Below are 22255 nucleotides of genomic sequence, written 5' to 3' on the forward strand. Positions count from 1 at the left end.
CAACGACAGATGAGGCCTCGGCATGGCAACAGTTCACACACGACCCACACACAGCATCGTCTCGGCAGCTGGTTTCATCACCATCTCGCATGAGCGTAACGAGGAGCATGGTCGGCGCTGTTTCACTCGACCACCATGACGAGATGCGCGAACGCGGGGAAGCATATCACAAAGTCTTTGTTCGTCAGCAACACAAGCGGCAATTCAATTGCAGGAAATCACGGCTTTTCCCTCAATTTAGAGCTTGGCTTGGCTTGCGTGCGGGTGCATGGGCCATCAACTGAGCCATTTGCAATCTTCTCTCTCTCCGCACTTGCACCTTGGTTGGCTGCCTTGCCGATCTGCGCATTCAGATTGGACCCTGGCCAAGCCGCTTTTCACCCAACGACGAACCCCACACTCTTCGACGCGACAATATCAAGCATCGGACTGGACCCGCGGCATGCGGTCTCGCCCACCATGACCAAACATCTTCTCGTAATTGGTACCTTGATCGCCCAGGCTGTCGTCGCTGTTGCTTCCACAAGCCAGCAGCAGCACTCATGGCAGCTTCCCATCGATGCCACCTTGGCGCAGCCCCTTCCTGAGCATGTTTCGTCTCACCAGCCCATTTCTGACCGCAGCCAAGCGCACATCTGGTCGCTGTCATCTGCCGAGTCGCATCGGCAGTCTTTTTCCTTGCAGCATGCCGGTCATCGAACCAGCTTGACTGCCGACAAGGTCCCGAAGCAGACCACGAGTGACGTCTTCGATGATGCTGCGCCTGCTGGCTTGAACTGGTCCCTCTCCAACACGAATGGATCGATTCAAGTGGATGCGCTCTTTCCCTCGCTTGCCCATCTCGACCTGCTACGTGCCGGCGTGATCCAGGACCCCTCTATCGGTCTCAATGAGGGCCTGTACCGATGGATCCCGGATGAGCCCACATGGACCTACACCGCGGATCTCGAACCCGTCTTGAAGCGGATCAGAGCTTCCCGCAATGGTCGCAGCGCTGATCAGCAGCAATGGCTTTACTTCCAGGGCCTTGATACGATCGCGCAAGTCTATGTCGGCGGTAAATTGATCGGCGAGACCCACAACCAGCACAAGTGGTATGCCTTTCGCATTCCCTCGCGCCTCGTCGATCTCAATGCCACAACCCAAAGGACGGATGGTGGACGCAACACCAACATCACGCTCGTCTTCAACAACACGAACCGTTATGCTGCTCAGCAAGCCGACAAATTCGACCCGGGCTACCCCAACCAGCTCAATGGCGGTCTCCGACCCCGAACGTTCGACTACGAGTATCCCAACCGCATCTTTGTTCGCAAGCAGCAGTCCGATTTCGGTTGGGACTGGGGGCCGGCTCTGGTTCCTGTGGGTCCCCACAAGCCGGCCTACTTGATCGCTCTTCCTGATGTCGATCAGGACTCTAAGGATATCACAGACGCTAGCGAGGCAGCGCAGACACCTAGCGATCTGGCGATCACAGCAGAAAAGCCGACAGTGGTCGTCCTGGCCTTGGGCGTCGACATCTATCGCAAAAGACAGACCAACAATCTGCCGCCACCCGATCCGAACGCGACCTGGATCGTCAATGTCACGCTCACCCTTCTTTCGTCGAGAGAGGTCAGCTGGCCGTCGCTGCGCCTCTCGATCCCTTCTCTCGGTCTGCACACGTTCGATGCGCTGCTCTCTTCGTCGACCGTGTCTGCTGGACTCAACGAGCCTGTGCACGCGACCTTCGAGGTTCCAAGCAGTGGAAAGTACGGTCCTGAACTCTGGTGGCCGCGCGGCTACGGTAATCAGACCATGTACGAGCTTGTGGTCCACAGCGACGAGCTGAAGCTCGAGGTCAAAAAGCGGGTCGGCTTCCGCACAGCCGTGTTCGATCTCTCGACCGTCTCTCCCGAGGAAGTCCAGCAAGGCGTCCAGCCCGGCTCGCATTTTCGGCTGTTCGTCAACGACCGAGAAGTGTATGTGATGGGAACCAACATGATCCCGCTCGACACGCTTGGTCCACGCACCAACCCAGCCTACCTCCGCTGGCTGCTCGATTCGGCGACCTATACGCATGTCAATCTCGTCCGTATTTGGGGAGGAGGCGCCTACCCGTCTCAAGAGCTGCTCGACTTGTGCGATGAGCGAGGCATCATGGTGTGGATAGACGCCATGTTTGCCGCCTCGCTCTATCCGTACCACAACGACTTTCTATCGGAAGTTGGCGGCGAGATCGCACAGGTGATGGTGGACACTGTTACGCATCCGAGCGTCGTCGCTGTGGTGGGAAACAACGAAGGTGAGCTGTTCTTCACTGCGTACGGCAAGTGGGAGCAGGACGCCGAGTGGAAGCGCGGCTACGAGCTCTTGTTCGATACTGTAATTCGAGACCGCGTCAAGGAGATCAGCAGGGGTCTATCGTACATCCCCTGCTCTACAACAACGGGCTACATCCAGCTGGACCCGTACATCGGGCGATACGACAACTACACTCGCGGCGTCGAGCTGCATGGCACTGGCGAGCACTATGGCTACGACGCCACAAAGGCGTTCGACATCGCCTCCTACCCGCGCAGCCGCTTCATGGTCGAATTCGGCATGTTCTCACTGCCGTCCATCCAAACCCTGGACCGCATCCTCGTCGGCGACTACTCGGTCAACTCGACCGTCCTTCGTGCGCACCTCAAGCATCCGCCCGCTGCAAATCTCACCTATCCCTTTGCCGCCGACACCGGTCGGGCCGAGCTCCTCTCTGCGGTCACCACGTATTTTCCTGTCCCTTCTGCATCCCTGTCGGAACGCGAACAGCTGCACAGGTGGAGCGTCAGCAGCCAGCTCTTCCACGCGCTGTACCTGGCGAATCAGATCAGCGTATATCGTGTACAGGCGGCGACGCGCGAGCGAAATCGAGGACTGGTCGTGTGGCAGCTCAACGACGTGTGGGAGGGCACGAGTTGGAGCAGTGTCGAGTATGGCGGTGCGTGGAAGATGGTGCAGTATGCGATGGCGGGGATGCAGGCGCCGGTGGCGGTGGTAGGTGTGTATAATGGGACGGTGGACAGGTTGGATGTGAACGTGGTGTGGAGTGGAGCGGTGAGAGAGAAGGGAGGGGAGGTGGAGATGGAGTGGTTCGATTGGACGGGTCGAAGCGTGAGGAGGGAGACGCGGCGGTTCGAGGTGGATACGACTGGTAGTGCTGGTGCGGTGACGGTGCAGACGTTCGACAACGTCACCAACCTCTGCGGTGACGAAGGATGTTACCTCCACCTCTCGTTCAACGACACAAGAGCATACTGGACACCCATGCATGCGCTTCAACGCACCCTCACCCGGCTGCACGACCAAGGTCGGCGTCCGAAGCTCGAACTCTCCCTTCCCTCAGAGGGAAACGAGTGGGTGGTAGAAGTGCGCAACACAGGTAGCAGTGTCGCGCCATGGGTGTGGCTCGAACACGGTACGCGGGAAGTGGGGTTCTTTGCGAGATGTCAAGAGGGACAGTGTAGGCCGTGGAACGGGTTCTGGTTGCAGCCGGGGGAGGTGGTGAGGGTGCGCTTTGTTAGCGCTGGAGGTGCGCAGGGGAAGGGGGAGGAAGAGGGGAAGAGGGCCTGGTTTGCGGGGGTGACGGCGTCGTCGATGTTTGACAACTTTGATCCTTCGTCCTAGGTCGACGACTGGCAGACTAATCATACCCACTCTCTCTTCCTCGTCGCCGTCGTCCTCGCCCCCTCCTAGGGTGACTCGCCAAGGCGGAGGAGAGAGCTGCGCAACGTCAGCCTCTCACCACCCTACCCATCGTTCGTCGTCAGGTTTCGGTTCTGTTCGCATTCGCATTCGCACTCGCCGTCCTGCTTCCTCCGTTGTTGGGTCTTCAGCATATTTTGGGTTGGGCTCCGCTCTTCGGGTTCTCGCTCGTCGCTTTCTCACTTGTCGATTCTCACTCGTCGCAGTTCTCACTCGGTGCATCCTCGCTTGTTGCGTTCTCTCTCGTCGTGTTCTCACTCGTCACACTCCCACTCGTCGTGTGTTCCCACCAAGTGTCGCTTCCTCAGCATGTTCTTGTCGCCCTTCGCAGTCGTTTGCAATGCATTCTGTTCGTTTCTTCGTGATCGTCCCTTGTTCGCTTGCATCTCTTGAGGAATCTCGGTATGCCTACTTTGCAGTCGTTTGCAATGGCATTGTTCGTTTCTTCGTGATCGTCTTGCACTCGTCGCATTCTCGCTCGTCGTGTGTCCCCCCCCCACCAGGCGTCGCTTTTGCGTCCCATCAGTCCTCTTCTCAGCATCATGTCAAGTCGTTCGTTTTCGTTTCTGCTGCATCCTGAAATCATCGACTGTCTGCGGTCGTTTGAACTGGGTTTCTGGATCAACGTCAGCTGGCAGCGATCCGAGGGGGCTGAGGCTGGCGATCCAACGCCTCGATTCACGTTGCCCCACCCTCGCGCACCCCTCGACCCCCCACACTCGAGCGGTCCTTGACACGGTCCAACGTGGTTATCCATGGGTCGACTGGGCAGAGCATGATGCATCATCGCCCGTCGGATTCAACGGCGAGTGTTCCCACTCCAGACGGGTTGTCACTTGTTCCGACCCTCAAACACACCGTCCAAGCGTCTGCCTCGCCCGAAAACTCCCCTTTCCGCAAGTCCTAAATCGACACGCCTGGGTCGCACTCACAACTAATCTCGGTCCACACCGCGCTTGTATCCCGCACTTGACTCGCACTTCTCGCACGCACATCTGGATGTGTATCTGGGAAAAGCTTGCATTGACATCCATCCTCCCCCCGGCCCTTCTTGCGCTCGACGTGCCAACCCGCTGCCCGCGCTCGCTCCGCTCGCTCCGCTAATCATCAAAATCCCCCGGGTTCTCAAAGTAATACTGCACGGCCATCTCAACATTCTTTCCGCACATGAAGAAGCTCTCGATGGCCTTAGCCTCGGGGATGCCCATGGCGACGATCTGCTCTACGCCCTGACGGTCCTCGGGTTCCAACTCCTCCATTGTGGGCAGGTCCATTTCTTCGCCGCCCTGGCCGGCAGCGCCACCGGCGAGCAAGGCGAGCACGCCCTGCGGATCGGCGTTCATCGCTTCCGCCAGTTGCGGGTTGGATTGTGCAATAGCCTGAACCAAGGGTTGCAATGCGGCGGGGTTTTGGGAGACGAGCTGTTGAAGTTGGGCTAGCATCGCCGGGTTGCCCAGGTCGATCACTTGTTCGCCGCTCTCGTCGTCACCGCCGCTAAGCAAACCGGCGCCGGGAGCGGAGCGCGCGGGGGTGGGGCGAGCCGACGCCGCCGCCGCCGCTTCAAACAGGTTTCCGGCACGACTGGCGGGCGTTGGCGTCGCGGGCGTAGCCGGCACCCTCGCCCCCGCTCCACCAGCCCCCGCAGGCGCAGCGGGCGTCGCTGGCGCTCCAGCGGATGCAGGCGTCTGTTGGGTTCCTGCGGAAGGCTGTTGGGCAGCGGGCGGGTTGGCAAGGTGTTCCGGAATGCCAGTCATGAGGTACTCGACGGCACGATCGGGGTTGTTGAACGCGGCTCGCATGGCGCGTTGCACCTGCTCGCGTTCGAAGCCCATCTCCATCATCGATGACATGGCCGAGTCGAGTGCGCCGCCGGTGAGGAAGCTCGTCGAGTTGCCGGGTGCGGCGTCCGTGCTGGATGGCGCGGCGGATTCGGTTGTCGCAGTGGTGGCGGGTGCGTCGGTGGATGCGGCGACGGTGGTAGTGGTGTCGGTGCTCGCAGCAGGCTCGGGTTTCGCCTCGGTAGCAGCGGGTGCGGCCTCTGCAGGCTTTTCAGCGGGAGTGCTCGAGGTGGATGCAGCGGGCGCAGCAGGCTTGGCAGCCTTAGGCTTGCTCACCATGACCACCAGGAAATCCTTCTCCTTGATGTTGCAGTCGCCCACCGTCTTGTCGTCGGTCAAGATCTTGCCGGAGAAAATAATCTTTTGCAACTCGGGTGCATGACCCTGGACGTCTTGGATCTTGGACTTGATGGTGCCGATGGTGTCGGTGAGCTCGGCGTCCAGGTGGAAGTTGCCCCCTGCGAGGGACTTGATTAGGAGCTTCATTGTGGGTAGGACTGCTGCGACGTGTCGCGGTGCAGAGGTGATTTGTATGGAGCGTCGAAGTGGAGTAGTGATCCTATCGACCGATGTGCGTGTCTGCGATGAGTTGACGTCGCCTGCGATGTGGGTGGATATGGACCGGTGTGTGTGGTGGCAAGAAGAGGTGTTGTTGCGAGCACAGCACTCACCTGCTCAGCACGATCCAATTTTTCCAACACAGCGTTGCAGCAGAGTGGAGGTTTGGACGCGTCAACCTCTTTCGATTACAATTTCCACTAGATCCAATACAAATCTGCTATAATGGTGGGGAGCGGATTGAAATGGAAATGGGAACAGAAAGCGTTCAAGGGCTGCACTCCTTCTCCTTGCCTTCGAGCGGTCACAATATCGATCACGTTTGCCCTTGACCCCACCGGAGCATTCTCGTTCGTCACGTTGACGCTCTGACTCCAGCCGACGGAGACTCTCTCGGCAGCGATTGGCAGTGTAGATCGACAGGCTCTCAAGCGAAACGGCAACCATGCATCCCAGTCTGATAGTGTTCAGCAGCCCAAAAAGCGATTCGATTGAAGACACAACTGTGAAACAGCCGAACAGGGAATGGGAAAACAGCTGCTGAAAGCAGAGAAAGACAACCAGGGGCGAAAGAAAACGACGATGAGGGGAAAACCCAAGACACGGCAGAGAGAGAGGGGCAGACTTCTCTCGGTCCGCGGCGCGAACGTCCACGAGGTCCATCGATGCGAAGAAGCAGATGCTGGATCGCACTGGCATGACGCAAAGTTGGCCTCGAGAGACGGTGCCGCTTGACCGACGAGAGTGGGCAAGAAGGGGACGGGGGAGCTACTAAGATACAGTTTGGGTGTGGAGCGGGAACACGAAAGACGGAGCGTACACTGAGGGAAAACGGAGAGAACCTTTCTGAGAGGCTGATCAGATTCTCGAGCGGTGGCGCGCGCGCTCACGAATCCAGCTTGAGATAGTATGCGCTCCTCCTGCCGGGCTCGTCAGAGTGGTTGAGCTGGACGAGCTTGTTGGCGCCCTTGTGCGCCAGGCTCAGGGTGTAGCTTCCCGGGAAGTCGGGCGTCTCGCCGGCGGGGGAGCCCAAAAAGTTGACATAGTACTCCCACTTGTCCGCTTCCGCAGCGGGCTGCTTGGTCAAGCTCCAAAACTGCGTCAGCTGCACCGAGTCGTCGCTGGGATCGCACTTGGCTGCGATCAACCTGCCGTCGGCGGTGGCCAGCTTGTCCGCCGAAACACAACGCCTGCCCACCAGGTGCGCAGGTTGAAGACGACCGTAGGTGACTTCGGCGGCCTTGTTGGCTTCGGGGAGGTAGCCCAGGAAGGTGCTGTTGCACGCAGTGAAGGCAAAGTTCTCGAATCGTGCCGACTGGCCGGCTTTCTGGACATCGAGCTTCTGGAAGCCGTCGGCGTTGCGCAGCCCTTCGAAGGCGGCAGAGACTTCACGGCCAGAAGCAGAGGCGAGCTTGAGCTGTCCGATCTTGATGGGTGTCTCGGCACATTGAAGGATGGGGACCTCGCGCTCCTCGACGGCAGGCGCAGGGGTGGGGGCCACTTCGCGCTGCTCAAAGGCGACAGGCTGGGCGAGGTCGTAGTTGTCCAGCACTCGGGGGAGGACCGAGGCAGAGACGCTGCCGATGGCGAGCAGGGCCGAGAGAGTGGTAGCAGTGCTGAAACGCATCGTTATGTCTAGAAATTGTCTTGGAGAAGAAGGATGATAGAACGGATAGGTGAATCGATGTATATAAGTCGATACGGTCGGTGGGGCGATGAAAAGAGGCGCTTCTGAACAGAGAGTCTCGAGGCGTCCAAAGATCAGAGATGAAGTGAGGCTTTCGGTGGCAAGATTGCGGGTTGTCAAGCCAAAACAGGGTTGGATAGCTTGTTGGGTAGATCGATCAAAAGCCAAAGCGTGGGAAACAGAGATGCGAGGCTTGAAGCGAGGTGATGGGTGGGGACGAGTCAACAAAAAAGAGTGTTCTGAGTTGGGTTCTAAAGAGAGTGTATGGGTTGGCGAGGCCGTGTGTAGAGCGTGAATATGGGAAGGGGAAAGTGGGAAGGAGCTGGATAGAGAGTGGATAGAGAGTGGGAGTGAGATGGTGGAGAAGAGACAAGAGAGGTGTGTATGGAAGGATCTTCAGAAGGGAGGCTAGGCGTTCAGGGACGCTTTTGAGTCTATGGAACGGCAAGACCACACAATGGCAAGGGGACGAGTGGACAGCCTGTACAGACTGGTAGGCGCTGGCCTGTTCCTTCGGCTCGTTGTGAGCGGAGGATCGACAGCGAGCGAGACGGGCGGCTTCAAGAAGACCCCGGACCAAACAACACACACACCAGCCTGTACTGCGTCCGAAGGAGTCGACAGCCAAGCCCGGGCTAGTCGACGACGACGATCATGGTTGCAGACAGCAGGGACGGAAGGGAAGGGACAGGCTCGGGGGAGGGATGCAGACTGGATCGTCAATGCATTGCAGATCTGCATTGAATGGCAGCCAGCGGCGAGCAGCATGCAGCATGCACAGCTGGACGGCGGAGGCGAGCGAGCATGCTTTTTTTGGTCTTTGCCGAGGCAGCCAGGCGTCTGCGTCCACGCCCTTTTCCAGTGTGCCGTTGCAGGCAAATTTGCAAGTCCGCCCGCTTTTGACAGCGAGTCGGTTGGCAGACTGCATACGAGCGGATTGCTGTCCAGTCCCGCTCCTCACTTTGCAGGACACACACCAGACAGACCGGCGGATCACTTTCGAGAGCCAGCAGCTATGCGCTCAGCGTGTTCTGCTCCTTGGCGCAAGAGCATAGTGCAGCCTTTCGAGCCAAATCTTCGCGCGTAAGGTGTCTCAGTGTTACAAATCAGACACAGACGCGTTGAGCTTGGAGCGCGAGACAATACGAGTCGCTTGAGGAAGAAAGCAGATGCAGCGACCAGTGGACAAGGGCCGTACTGCTGCTCCGTCAAGAGTGCACGGTCGTATAGGGGCCTACGCTGCGGAGACAAAAGCAAAGTCGATGCAAGCTGCCAGCGACCCGATTGCAGAGCGCAGAGACAGCAACGAGGGCGTGCATTAGTGGGGACAATAAGAAGCGACAGATGCTGCTCGGCTTGGTAGCGATCGACGCTGCAGCAAACAGCAGATGCACGTCGGCTGGCAGACAGCGGCGTTCAAAGCTGGCATTCGACGGCCGGCATCGTCATCCCTTTGCTACAGATTGGCTCTGGAATGTCGTCGATGACCGACCCCGTGTGCGGAATTTGGGCTGGCTTTTCAATGGCGAGCATTGCTCTCGCTCTTTGTCTGTTCTTGCTCCCATCTGTACATCGATGCCTTCGCTCCAACAGCTCAAAGTCAGCCTTCTCATCTTGTTCAGCAGGATGGATGTGAGCGGGAAGATGGTGCTGGCCGCTACTCGGTCGCCAGGCTTAGCGTCAGCTCGTCTGGCAATGGCGAGTTGAAATATCAAATGTTTTAATTTTTAATTCTCCTACTCAGGGTCCAGACGGCAGAGACAGGTGAGCAGCCGCCTATTTTCTCTAGAGATGGGTTTGACATCCGCTCGGTGCAAATATGCAGTCAACGCCGAGTGATCCGAGCGCTGCCCATGCTTCTTCACTCGACCTTGCGCCGGCCCCTTGCTTCCATCCATGCACACCGACAAGACGGGCGAAGGTCACATGGCTTGGCGTACCCTCGGCAGCATTAGAGGACTCGAATGTGGTGAGTGTAGATCTCACACGGCGACAGAATAAGCAACGTGGCAAAGCAACGAATGACAACATGACGTAGACCCTGCAGCTGCCTTCGCCTTTTCTTCGCGAGCACAGCATTCGGATGGCAGAATGACGGCGAGACACACGATTCGAGATTGGAAAGTGCTTCACATTGCGACCTTCCGTCAGCCTGGCCTCGAGACTCGTCGAAGCTCCCGAGCGCTCCAGTATCTGTGGCTGCGCAGCGACCAAGGTGGCACTGAAGAAAGAGGTACACATCCGCTTCACACGATCCGGGACCCTGATTGGACGCTCTCGCTTCGACTGCAAAGTGACGCTGTCAAAGGGATCAGTTTGCGCGGCCATCCGTTTGGTATGACAGCCGACGGCACGCAGCAATGTAACAGCGAGCCGAGTTGAACCGGCAAGTGGGGGCTGCAATTGGGACTGCAAAGATGATTCATGAGAGACGCTGCTTTGTTCTGCCGGCTTGAGAGGCAATGTGACCTCATCCGCGCTTTCTCCACCGTCCGTGCGCAGTTGTCCTCCTCATCAGCTGCTCGACCTGAGACAAGCCCATCCTCGTCTTGACCTTCCTTCTCATCCATCACACACCTCCTCATCGCAATCATGGAGACTAGCAAGCGAAACAACGACGCGGCGGATGCGCTGTCCTCACCTACCAACCCGGCGCACTGGTACGCCTACGCGTCCTCCCTCTATCTCATCCTCCTTTCGCTGCCTCTTCTTCTGTTCCCTCGATTGCTCCTCCTGCTGTCGACGCCGCGTGGGGCGGTGGGTCAGCCTTCGTCCTCGAACGATGGCAATGCGATCTCGGCCATAGGTCCCGAGCTTACCCCCTTGGAACGCTACGGATCGCACTCCAACGCCATCTCGATGCTCGCTATGGCCGCGTTGATCCTCATCCTCTCGGGTGCGATTCCCGTCACCACCGCTCCCATGCCGGACTCGTCCTCCTCCGGCAAATCCCCTTTCCGCATCCCAACCGTCGTTGTAACGGCGCTGTTCTTCGCAGCAAACGCCTTCACCGCTTGGTCCCAGGCCGGTCCCCGCACCGCCAAAGATGCCGCCGACCCTGCCAAGTTGGGCATTGGAACGTTCGGCAAAGTCGTCGGCCTCACTCACGCCGCGTTTGCCTTCTGGGGCTTTGGCGTCTTCATGTTCGGAAACGATCTGACGAGGAACAGGAAGAAGGCAGGTGACAGCGGGGCCAAGGATAAGAGCGTAAGCGGGTTCCCGTTCAAGAACCAGTATGCGTCCGAGGAGAAGGCTAAGAAGTCGAGCTAGGCGCTCCCGGTAGCAACGCAGTCCATCCTGGCTTTGTGCATTCTCAAGGATGCCACGGAAACAGGGGTGTGTAGCCACAACCTCGTTCAGTGCAATCGCATCTCTCTGTGTGGCTTGAGCCTGCTTTCCGTGCCAACGCATGTCCTGCAGCAAAGTGCCAAGTTTTCGGTGTGATATTACATTGAGCAGATCGTAGTGTGTGCGCAGTTGTGCCGCCTCCCCTTTTGGTAATCGTATCGCGGAACACGCCCCTCTAGCCTACGAAGGTCGTGATTGAGCATCTACGTCCTGACCTTCTTCTCCGCACCATTGACCCCCTCGTCCCTCTTCCTCTTGCCCTCGTCATCCACTTTGATCCCAAATCGCTCGGCACGCTTCCTCGCCTTCTCCTTCTCCTCTTCTTCCCGCTTCAGCCTCGCCGCCTTCTCCTCCTCGCTCTCCTTTGGCTGGCTCGTCTTCGCCTCCTTTGCCTCGGTCTTGGCCTCCTTGGATTTGCGCTCGCCCTTGCTGGCGGGACGCGCGCCGAGCGCCTGGCCCAGCTTTGCTACGTTCGCCTCGTCGTTGGGGTCGAGACCGAACTTGATCGCTCGTTCGAGTTTGCGTTCCGCCTCGCCGAGGGGCGTGCCGAACTTGGCTGCTCGCGCCTTGCGTTTTTCGAGTTCGAGAATGAGTGCTTGACGACGCTGCTCTTCCGATGGACCTGTCTCGTCTGCTGCAGGCGCGGGTGCAGGGGCGGCTGGTGCGGCTGCTGGCGTGGCTGTCGACGCCGCAGGTGCCACTGGCGCAGGTGCAGGGGCAGAAGGCGCTGCGGTGGATGCAGGTGCAGGTGCTGCCTCGCCACCGCCGAGAGAGGCAGTTGCAGATGGGTTTTCGAGCAATCGCGCAATGAGGTCCGGCTTGTTTCCTGATACTCCCAACCCCGCCGTCGTCAGCAGCGCCTTGAGCTCGGCCACTTTGAGCGACTGGAGCTTGGATTCCATCTTTGGATCGACGCTGTTCGGTTTGGTGAGAGGGATTCAGGAGGTGTTCGACGAAGCAAGCAGGCTCAGTCGGATGGATATGCTCGATATCGAGATGAGGTGTGAAGATGGGAAGACGAAGCGTTGGTTGGAGGTTAGGAAGAAAGAAGAAAGCGGCGACACGACACCAGTTTCCGCGTCGAGAGCAGCTCGTCCGTGCGCTTCCTGGAGCGCGTCCGATCGGTCGATCTGGCACGGACCTCGGATCGGGCGATCTAGCATCACACCTGATCCTAGCCCAACACTTCACTTGCTGACGATGGTGTCTTCTTTCACTCGCTCGGTTTCGTTGCTGCAATGCTTTTCCATTCCGTAGTGTTCTGCTACTAGGGTATCTGCTTCTCACCCACCCAACGCAACCTCGATACATCCGCCCAGTTCGGCCCTTGGCTCCACCAGCTCGGGATTAAAATACTCGATCAGCTCCCGAAACAGCTTGGTCCTTTCCACGTACAATGCCCCTGGCCGTCCCTCGTCGTCCCTCACGTGCACTGTCGGCAGTCTTGGCACCGCCTTTTTCAGCCGATGCTGCAGTACCTGCGATGCCGAGAGCATCATCTCCGAACCCGCATCGTCGCCGCTCATGAGCGAGGAGACCGAGCTGGCCATCTCGGCTTCGTCCGTTTCCGCTTCTTCGCGCGTGCGTTTCGAGCCTGCGGCACCCGTCCAGTCGGAAGAGGCGGCGAGATGGGCGTGCGGGTTGAGTGGAGAGGAGCCGATGCCTTGGAGAGGATAGGTGCGGTCGGTGGGGACGAGCGTCTCGTCGGCAGTGTCCCCGTTGGACAGGGGCATGCGTCCACCGCCCGTCTCGGCGCTCAGCAGGTGCGACATGAGTCGACGGAACAGGCGCGACTCGGACTCGTCCGAGTGATCCACCACCGCACCCACCTCGGTCTGCAAGTACATCAGCGCCTCCAAGCCAAAACGAGGTCCGCCGTCCAGTGCGAATCCACCCGAGTTGGCAGCAGGTGCGACCGACGCAGCCGTTGCGATTTCCTCTTCGGAGTCGTTCATCGCCGGTGCGAGGTTGCGCGTCATCTCCAAGAAGCGCTGCCTTCGGACGCGGAACTTGGCCCTGCGCAGAATCTCGCCCGGAGTGGGTCGCAGCAAGGTCAATCGCCAAAAGTCGTCCAGACGGTACGATCGATCCGAGGCGTCTTCCGGGTTGCCGCCATGCAGGTAGTAGACCTTTTTGCGGTCGTCAAAGACCAGCTGAGCTGCGTATCTCGGCTGAGGTTCTGTCGGTTGGGCTGCTGTGCCCGTTCCGGATCCGCTGCCAGGCCGAGCTCGGCTCGCTGGAGAGGACGGGGCAAGATGGGAGGTAGCGGCAGTCGCTGTCGCCCCAACGCTACCGGGTCCGACCGCATCCAAGGCATTCTGCCCAGCATACGCCGTCCAGCTGCTGGTCGGCGGCTCGATGGGCATCTCCTCGTCGTCCGAGCCAGCCTCGTCCGAGTAGGTCGGCAACGCTTGAAGCGGTCCTGACTCGGGCACGTCGTCGCCTTCCATCTCGCCATCCGCGTCGATGCCGTCGGCCGTTCCCAGCAGCCCGTCCTCGCTGCTCCCAAGCAGTCCCAAACCAGACACCGCCACACCGTTGCTCGCCTCGGAGGCAAATTCGGACTGCTTGCCACCTTCGTACTGGTACACCTTGCGCCACGACGATCTCGGGATGCTGTAGATCCAAAATGCGCTCCTCTTGCGTTCATTGCGGCCGCCGATGAGTCCGATGAAGACGCTGATCTCGCGTGCCGCTACGTCGATGGTAGCGCGTTGCGTGAAGGCAGCTTCGGGCCCGTTGTGCGCCGTGTTGCGGGACACCTCGCGGACAGCACCCGTGGCCAAGTTGTACGTGTACATGTCCGCCAGGAAGGTCGCCGATGCACCGCGTTGGCCACCTAAGATCCAGATTTGACGCGTGTGCGAAGGCGACATGCCAGAAGCACCCGGTCGGCCGCTGTCAAGCAGCATGCTGTGTCCCGATCGACTGAGGATCTTGGCACCGTTGGAAGTGCGGTCGTCAAACAGGAACGTCCAGCTGCGTTGGATGATGTCGTAGCGCCACATGCCGCTGAACTCGAACTTGGCCGGATCCGGATCGGTGACACGACCGCCAAAGACATACATCATCTGGTTCTGCGCATCGATCACCAGCCCGTGATCAAAGATGAGCTTGGGTCCTCCGTCAGCATACGTATCAGCGCTGAGCCTTTCCCATCTTTCAGAGCGAGTCGAAAAACGGAAGAGATCGGCCTCGCGGCCTGGAGGCGACGACATGGACGGTGGACGCTGCTGCTGCGAATCGGTGCGGACACTGCTTTGAAGGCGTGAGGCAGCCCGTGGTGAGCGTCCGATGGATTCCGGAAAGTCACTGCTGTTGCTGCTACCGCCGCCGCCAAACAAGAGCGGCGACGATTCCGAGTTAGATGCGGGCGCCGATGTCGATCCAGCTGAGCCTGTACCGCCTGACACAGCACTCCCTCGCACAGAGGTGCTCTGACCGCCCGCACCGGCTCCCTCCATGCCGACGTCGTCGATCTGAGGCGAGCTGTCGCCTAGGATCATGTGAATGTCGCGAGCGATCGACTCGGGATAGCGTGCGAGGAAGTTGGCGCGCGTGGTGCGTGCTGTCGACGAGGAGGGGGTCACTGGCATGGCGGCGGCGGCGGCCGACGACAAAGCCGTGGCGGTGCTGCGAGTGACGTGAGCCATCGAGTCGGCGGGCACTGCTTCGGATTGATTGGCGCTCTCGTAGTCGATGTAGCGCCCCAACAGGTAGATGCAGCCGCTCTTTTCGTCGAGAGCCATCTTGTGGCAGCTCCTTGGGCTGGGACCGCCTTGCAGTTGAGTGTCGGGCGAAATCAGACGCCACCGATTCTCGTTGACGTGGTACGCCCATAAGTCGGAAAGATCCCGGTGGCCGTCCCATCCGCCGAACAGATAGGCGATGCCCTTTTCGGGGTCAAAGACCATGGCATGGCCGCCTCTGCCTGACGGTGCGGTCGGCGCCTTGCTTGCCGATTCGGGGAGAGACGGCATCATGGGATGGATCTGCGACCAGCTCGCTTTGGGAATCTGACGCGAAATGTAGGAAGAGAACATCGACTTTTGCCAGGGTTGCGTCCATACGCCGCTGCGAGAGAGGCTGGCGATCGTAGGCGACGCGACACCACCGCCGGGCGACATGGGCGTGGAGGAGCCGCTGTTGGCAGGATCGACCAGGTCGCCGTACGCGGCTCGGTTGAGACACAGTTCAACCTCGTCCCAGCTAGCGCGTCGGACTAGCGCATCAAAGAGTGTGGTGAGAAGAGGGTGTTCGAAGGGGCGATGTGGACTGTAAGGGAGCATCTTGGTCGGTTGCGGAGCCGCCTCCGTCTGACTGGGAGGCGCGAGGCGAGAAGATTGCAGCAATGCTTGAAAGGCGGTGAGATGACCGTGCTCGCGGAGATGTTTGAGGATGAGTCGAGTGGCTGTAGACTGGCGGTGTTGTTCGTAGCTGCGCGCCACACGGGCTACCAGAGCCGGTTCGCTGACGCCGGCTAGCGCTACGTGCCAGATGGAAAAGTTGTAGTTGGGTGTGTGTGCAGCGAGAGGGACGATCTTGACGTATCGAATGGCGAAGGGAACGGCATTGCCCGTGATGACAAGCGCGTTGGAGGCAGAACGGCGATCTGGCTCGCCGTCGGCAGGCAGGAAGCTCGAGGCCTCGATGGAGGAGCCAGAGCCGGAGCCGGTGGCAGCATCTTCGAGCCAGCGCAGCTCGAAGGTTTCAGGAATGGCATCGTTCTTGAGGCCGCCACGAAGCAGACGCTTACTAGCAGGGGGCCGGCCGTTGACGGACGAAGAAGGCAAGAGGCTGTCGATGCTAGCGGATCCATAGACTTTGAAGTCGCGAAGATTGCAAGGATGCGGCTTGTGGTATTTGCCGAACGTGATGGACCGCGCGACGCTAGGTTTGTCGAGCTTCAAGATGATATACTGCTTTTGCGACTGGCCTGGAGCTGCACCGCTCGCTACCGGCACCGTAGCTGTGCGGCGTGTCGAGGAGGACTGTGCGCCGCCGCTCAAGGTTGCAGAAGAAGACGAGGGCGATGAGCCAGTGCTTGACGATGTCGGTGGAGCTAGATTTGGGTTGTTGCTCGAGGGATTGGTGAGGTAGCTCGCCGGATTGACACCCATCCCGGTGCCGGTGGAGGAAGTTGGGCCCGACGAAGCCGAGTTGACGGCATGCTGGGAGGAGCCGGACCATCTCGAGTACATTTCATGTGGGCGATTGTGAAGGATGTTGCTGGGATGATAGGTGCCTGACCAGGAGGAAGCCTGAGCTATGGTGTATTTGAGAGGAGCATTGGGCGAGCTGAGCAGCTTCTGGAGTGGGGCGACGGCATCGTTGGAGTCCACCACCGCACCGATGGATGCCATGGCTGCGTCGTCGCTGGCGGCTGCTGTGCTCTGGCTCGAACAGCGATGTGGCCGCGCGGGTTCCCGTCGTTGGAGATGCAGCTCGACGCACGAGCTCGAGTTGGAGCACGGAGACCGACGCTGGGGATGATGGTGGACGGAAAGAGCGTACAGAACTGAGCCTCGCTCGAACCAACTGCGGAGGGACCCTGGTCAAATGACAAAAGTGAATGCAGCCGATGCACATGCACGCACTGCAACCAGGCCAGGCCCAACACACTCTTGACTGTGTGACTGACGCCTCACTCTCTCACTCATCCACGCCTTCTTTCGGGATGTGGAGCGAAGCAGCCAGCCAGACGCGTTTCTCGTGTTAATTTCGGCTACCCAGGCTGCATGCGGATCGCTTATCGCTGGGAAGAATGAATCGGCGATCCTATTTATCGGACTCGATACGCTTCTACACATGAAGCCGTTCAGCCGTCCATAGCCTACTCCCCAAGACAACGCTCCATTCACTGCCCGCAGCCGGCTCCGGCCTTGGAGCATGAGCTTGCAGTGCTCTTGATGAAGTGGTTCTCGACGCGATCTCGTTCGAGCGCCAAGGCGGGAAATGCTGCCATAAATCGCACAGAAATGAGGCCGCGAAAAGAGCCACGTCCTCGCAGAAAAGCTAACGAGAGCACACACGCTCCCTCGTCTGAATACCACGCACTTGCCACCTATCTGACCATACCGCAGCATCCGGCGTGAACCACAAAGAAGCGGAGGGAATTCGGGCTCAAAAGGGCTCCCACAAATGGAGCGGGATGACGGGAAGAGCTATTTTTGACCACAGTAGATCATCGTTGTCGATGGAGAACCGTAGCAGCGGATCACGACTGCTTCCCATCGCTGCGACTTGAGACAAGATCTTCAGTAGAACAGAGTAAGGCGGTTTCCGGTGTGGTTGAGGCAGTCGACCGGTGTTTCGTCACGCCCTTCGCTTACGGGTTTACCTGTCCCATGACACATCTCTGCCATTCTTGGCTCTGGCTCGAACGCTCTAGATTCGGGTTCGGGTTTGCCGAAATTGCCCATCTGATATCGCAGCGTTGGTCAGGCTGCTGGCTTGACGAATGAATAATTTCAAGAGCCGCGGAACTGCCGGGATCGACTTGGCAGATCGGATGGACTGCGCGGGGTGGATCGAGAGCGTCCACCAACGGCAAATTCAATACGAATTTCCATCCAATTTACCGCCTCGTCCATCTGTGCACCGCAGCCTGCTACCCCTGCTTTTGCAGAAAAAAATAGATTTTTTGATTTTTTTTTTTGCTCCAGGCGCCGCCGACCCATCCCACCTGCCACAGCGCCGCCTGGGCTCTCCGCCGCGGTCGGCTGTCGCGATGTCAACTTTGATTCTGATCGTCGACGGGTGCTACTCTCTTGAAGGCATGTTCATCTCTTCTCATATACTTCAAGCAGGTGACGCTTCGAACAGAGCCATGTACAAGCACAGATTGAGTGCCAAGGTACGAATAAGGTTTCGAGACGCTGTGCTTGCTCAAAGGCGAGCCAGTTGATAGGGCCTGCATATTCACGGTGACGCAGCCGGCGTCTTAAAATTCCACCTTGGCCATCTGCAGGCCAACTCAGTCACTCCGTCACTCACTCGCTGAGCCTAAATTTGGACTGCGCTCTGTTGCTGCCGATGCTCCTTCGGAAGCTGCAAGTCGGCTCACTGCCATCCTGGTCGTCTATCGTGATCCTGCAGCTTGCTAGCCAGACCTCCTTCTGGCTTGACGCCTTCAACACCATCTACACCATCAACTCGGATCGTCTCCCACGCTTCGATCGGACTCGTTGCTGCCCTACACGCTCACAGCTCCCATCTTCATCGGGCCTTCTCCTAATCGCACACAGGACATCCTCGTCCTTCCTTCGCCCGTGTGCGATCGACTATCAACTCCTGGCCGGTACATCTCGACATCACTTTGCTGCTTCCCCAACAAAGGCTCTCCCTCGATGCGTAATCTGGCTCGCTCCAACTCGCCTCGGTCGCTCTGCATCTAATTCCAAAGATGTTGCCCCATCGTCAGGGGAGCACCTCTCAGTCCTCGTCAGGATCAGGGCGGCGCCCCGTGTCGGACAAGGAGGAAATCGCCAGAGCCGCCCTTCGCTCCCTGGCTGGTCCCAGCGCCAGTCCCACTACGAACGAGGCTCCGCTCCTCTCACGACCGCCACACCCCGCAGCTACCTATCCACCGGCACTACCGCCTCCCCCACCGCCGTCGCTTCCTGCACCCGTCTACCAAGATGCTCGTCAACAAGATCGTGCGACATACCAACAGGCGGGCGCAACTGTAGCAGGTCCAACCACGCTTCCCCTGCACGACGAGCTGGCTCCCACGAGATCCGAGAGAGCTTCTGCCACCTTGCTCAACGATCGACCCTTCACCGCTTCCCCCGAGCCAGCTCCGACGTCCGCCGCGCTACTGCCTGTCCCCCCTCTCGCTTCACATGGTCCTCCACGCCACAGTGTGCCATCCATCTCGAGCCACGATCAGATCCACGAGACCGCTGTTCGACGTGCCTCGGTCGCTCTCGGAGTCGACCTGGGCGATGTCAGACAGATCGTCCACAACGCCTATGTTTCTCGACGCACATCCCACTCGTCCAACACAGCATCCTCTTCTGCCTCAGGGAACGCCTCGGATTACCCCTCTGCTTTTGTGCGTCAGGTGCTCGACGCCTACGACCTTGAAGCAGACTGGGCGACTCAATCGCGGCCTCCGTACGATGCACGCTTTGCAGATCGCTCTGTGGCATCAGGTAGCACACCTACGACCGACCGAGGTCTGGCACCTTCCGGCACGACCTGGCACGAATCCGCTCGTTCCTCCCATCGACCACCACCGCCACCAGCAGCCCATCATTACCTGCAAACCGATCGCAGCAACCTCGTGGCATGGGGCAGCAGGCCAGACGCTAGACTGCCCACGTTCGAGTCGAGACTACCCGAGTCCAGCTCGCGCTTCGCCTATCCGCCAAGCCAAGACGCTCGTTGGTACGAGCCATCTTCTGCCGTCGCAGAATCCAGCACCAGCAGAACCACGAATGCTCCCATGCCTACTGCGATGCCCCCGCAACGCCCAGACTCGCCTTCTCCTTTCGCCTATGATGCGCATCGAAGAGCGTCGAATCCCACTGCCCTCGAACCGCCTTCCATTCGTCCTGCGCGTCCGGCCGCCATCGTTTCGCGGGCAAGCTATGGTTCGGTAAGCGAAACGGCTCGAAGGCATGCAAACGACGGTGCACCTCGGTGGCCCCTCGAGCCGCAGGAAAGCTCCATCTACGAGCGACGTGTGCGGTCCATCGACGACTATGCAGAGCAGCACGCTGTTCAGCAACAGTACCGCCATCGCAGCGAGTCCATGACACAGTATCCTGTTCGTGGAACAGCGCTGGCGGACGCAGAAGGAGAGAGGCTGCCAGATCGCACAATCCGATCCAATGTCAGGCATTCGTACCAGCCGTACCCGCCACCGAGTGGGCGATATGGCGAATCACTATCTACGGTGGGCACGGCGTATGCGCCACCAGAGTCTCCGCAGCTATCACCGATCGCTGTCAACGAGCCGCAGCGCTACCCGAACTTGTTGCAAGTGCGTTCGCCAGCGGCCGAGACGACCACATCGCTCGTCTCGCCTCCCAGTGCGATATCAGCTGCGCTCACACCCTCGCCCCTCCTCACTAGCGCAAGCTCGTCAGCTCGGCTGAGGCCGGACAGCAGCAAGCGCACTCCTGGATTGGAAAGCGACACTCTGAGTCCGCTGCATTGTGGCTCGGAAGATCCGGCCGCCGAATCGACGCGAGAGGCGGTCGAGCATATGCAGATCGACGACACCGAAACCACCTCGGAATCGAAACTACCGACCAACAACGCGCCTCGAAAGCCACGCCCATCGCGCTCCTCGTCCTCTCGAGCGGATCGCACCTCTGTGCCCATCCAGAGCACCGACCTGTCACGTTCGGAGATCATGCAGAAGCTCCAGGACAAGGTCAAGGGTCGACTTGCAGCCAAAGGCACGCCACTTCCGCCCACTGCGCCGCCAAGCAAGGCTAAGCTGCGGGCCAGTGCGAGCTTGCGAGGCAGTCTGAGTCGTCGTGGTGGCAAGCTGGGCAGAAACGGCTCCATCAAGCGATCCGCCTCGAGCATTTCGACATCGGAGAGCGCCGATCGCGCTTCTGCCCCCGCCGTCAGCCGAGCTGACGGTCCAGCCAGAGAGACGGCAGTGGCGCAGAAATCGGCGACACCGAACACGGATCCACCCGCTGCCAAGGTTCGGCGCACCTCCGTCTCGATCGCCCAACCGCCACTCGCGGATCAGCTCGCAACGCAGACGTCCAAATCCGCCTCACCCATGCCCACTAGGAAGAGTTCGCCGCCCAAGACGATCGAGGAGGCCATCGCCAAATCCGTCTCGCCCAAGCCGACCGTCTCCAAATCGTCCTCGCCGGGGAACAAGAGCGTCCACACGCCCTCGTCGATCGAAGCCGCGCTTCTCTCCCCCACGGACACGCCGACGCCCTCCGAGGCTGCTGCAAGCCATGCGCAGACACTCTCCAAGTCGCCCGTGCCGCCCGAGGGGGCGGTCGAGGCGCCGACGGGACAGGCGCTTCCCGCGGATCTGCCCGCTGCGGGTCAGATGAACGCCGGATCGGCCACCACCCAGCAATCGACCAAGGTGGGCGCCGACTCGCTCGTCCAAGCCGCTCAGTCAAAGGATCCGACCGAGACCAGCTCGGCCATGGCCTAACGAGGCTCGTCGCTAGTCTCTTGCAAGCTCGAACCGAGTTCGCTCGGAGATGCACGACTCGAGCCATGATTCAGCGCTATCTCTCCACCTTTATACCAGGCCGCTTTGCTCGTCCCAGTGCCTGCGCGTCATACCCCTACAATAGAACGTACATGTCCAACCAGTAACTCACTCGCATCTTCTCTGTCTCTTGCAATACAATCTTTCTTGCTAATCGCTCACCACATGGCTGTGACGATCTTTTTGGATCAATGACGTGCTTGATGAGCCTGATCGGCGGTGGGCGCCATGCCACACGGATGCAATTCCCTGCGCCCGACTGCGACAAATACGATGTGGGGACCACTCGGCTGTTTGCTCCGAGGCCTCCCGCGGGTGGGCTGCTCCGGACAAGATGCTCAACGTATAGATGAGATTGACTTTGAATCAACGCCATTGTGTCGTCCCCACATCAAAGCACGGAGGCTTCCCGTCCAGATTGTCTGCGTTCTAGCAAGCGTTGCTTCCAATTTCGCTTCGCCCTTCACCCCTTCATCTCAGCCACCCGTCTATGGTGGCGCCTGTATTGTGCAGCTACCGACGGGACCGATGAGCAGGTGGATCACCGAGATGAACCACCCAAACAACCGAGCTTGGACCCTGCGTTTCGATAAGCTGTCAAGTAAGGTTATGCACTTGTGTCCGCGTTGATGGAGGCTCAAACGTACCGAGAACGCTCGCGTTAGCTCTCGTGCTCTCGTCTCTTCTCTATTGTCAATATCTCGGAGTGACCAAGATGTAGCTCGGAATGTGGTCACCCGACCGAACTCAGTGGACCACCGAGAACGTGGGCGGCACTGGCACGCCCCCCCATTCAATACGTTGACTGTACAGGCGAGTAAGGTGGGACCTTCATTGTCAGTCTCACTCGACGGTCTCGATTAATGTGACAGCGGCTGACACAGGACACTTGCT

At 59.3% G+C, this 22255-nt stretch overlaps 6 protein-coding genes across 6 annotated transcripts; 3 read left to right on the forward strand and 3 right to left on the reverse strand.

Moving 5' to 3' along the window:
- Positions 1-459: 459 nt before the first annotated feature.
- On the forward strand, positions 460-3648 carry PSEUBRA_001844 (Glycoside hydrolase, family 2/20, immunoglobulin-like beta-sandwich domain protein; the record flags this gene model as incomplete). Its single annotated transcript, XM_059464719.1, has 1 exon — positions 460-3648. One exon carries the CDS (start codon positions 460-462, stop codon positions 3646-3648), a length of 3189 nt encoding a protein of 1062 aa, XP_059320785.1.
- Positions 3649-4826: 1178 nt separating this feature from the next.
- PSEUBRA_001845 (Ubiquitin) lies at positions 4827-6050 on the reverse strand (the record flags this gene model as incomplete). The annotated part of the gene is made up of 1 exon (XM_016435061.2): positions 4827-6050. The coding sequence occupies one exon, from the start codon at positions 6048-6050 to the stop codon at positions 4827-4829; it is 1224 nt and encodes a 407-aa protein (XP_016293421.2).
- Positions 6051-7008: 958 nt separating this feature from the next.
- On the reverse strand, positions 7009-7749 carry PSEUBRA_001846 (uncharacterized protein; the record flags this gene model as incomplete). The annotated part of the gene is made up of 1 exon (XM_016435052.1): positions 7009-7749. One exon carries the CDS (start codon positions 7747-7749, stop codon positions 7009-7011), a length of 741 nt encoding a protein of 246 aa, XP_016293422.1.
- Positions 7750-10401: 2652 nt separating this feature from the next.
- PSEUBRA_001847 (uncharacterized protein) lies at positions 10402-11079 on the forward strand (the record flags this gene model as incomplete). Its single annotated transcript, XM_016435040.1, has 1 exon — positions 10402-11079. One exon carries the CDS (start codon positions 10402-10404, stop codon positions 11077-11079), a length of 678 nt encoding a protein of 225 aa, XP_016293423.1.
- Positions 11080-11360: 281 nt separating this feature from the next.
- PSEUBRA_001848 (Muskelin, N-terminal) lies at positions 11361-16520 on the reverse strand (the record flags this gene model as incomplete). The annotated part of the gene is made up of 2 exons (XM_059464720.1): positions 11361-12072; positions 12553-16520. 2 exons carry the CDS (start codon positions 16518-16520, stop codon positions 11361-11363), a joined length of 4680 nt encoding a protein of 1559 aa, XP_059320786.1.
- A 2042-nt stretch (positions 16521-18562) lies between these two features.
- PSEUBRA_001849 (uncharacterized protein) lies at positions 18563-21301 on the forward strand (the record flags this gene model as incomplete). The annotated part of the gene is made up of 1 exon (XM_016435051.2): positions 18563-21301. The coding sequence occupies one exon, from the start codon at positions 18563-18565 to the stop codon at positions 21299-21301; it is 2739 nt and encodes a 912-aa protein (XP_016293425.2).
- Positions 21302-22255: the final 954 nt, after the last annotated feature.

This window comes from Kalmanozyma brasiliensis (genome assembly GCF_000497045.1).
Source record: "Kalmanozyma brasiliensis GHG001 unplaced genomic scaffold PSEUBRA_SCAF16, whole genome shotgun sequence".
NCBI lineage: Eukaryota > Fungi > Basidiomycota > Ustilaginomycetes > Ustilaginales > Kalmanozyma > Kalmanozyma brasiliensis.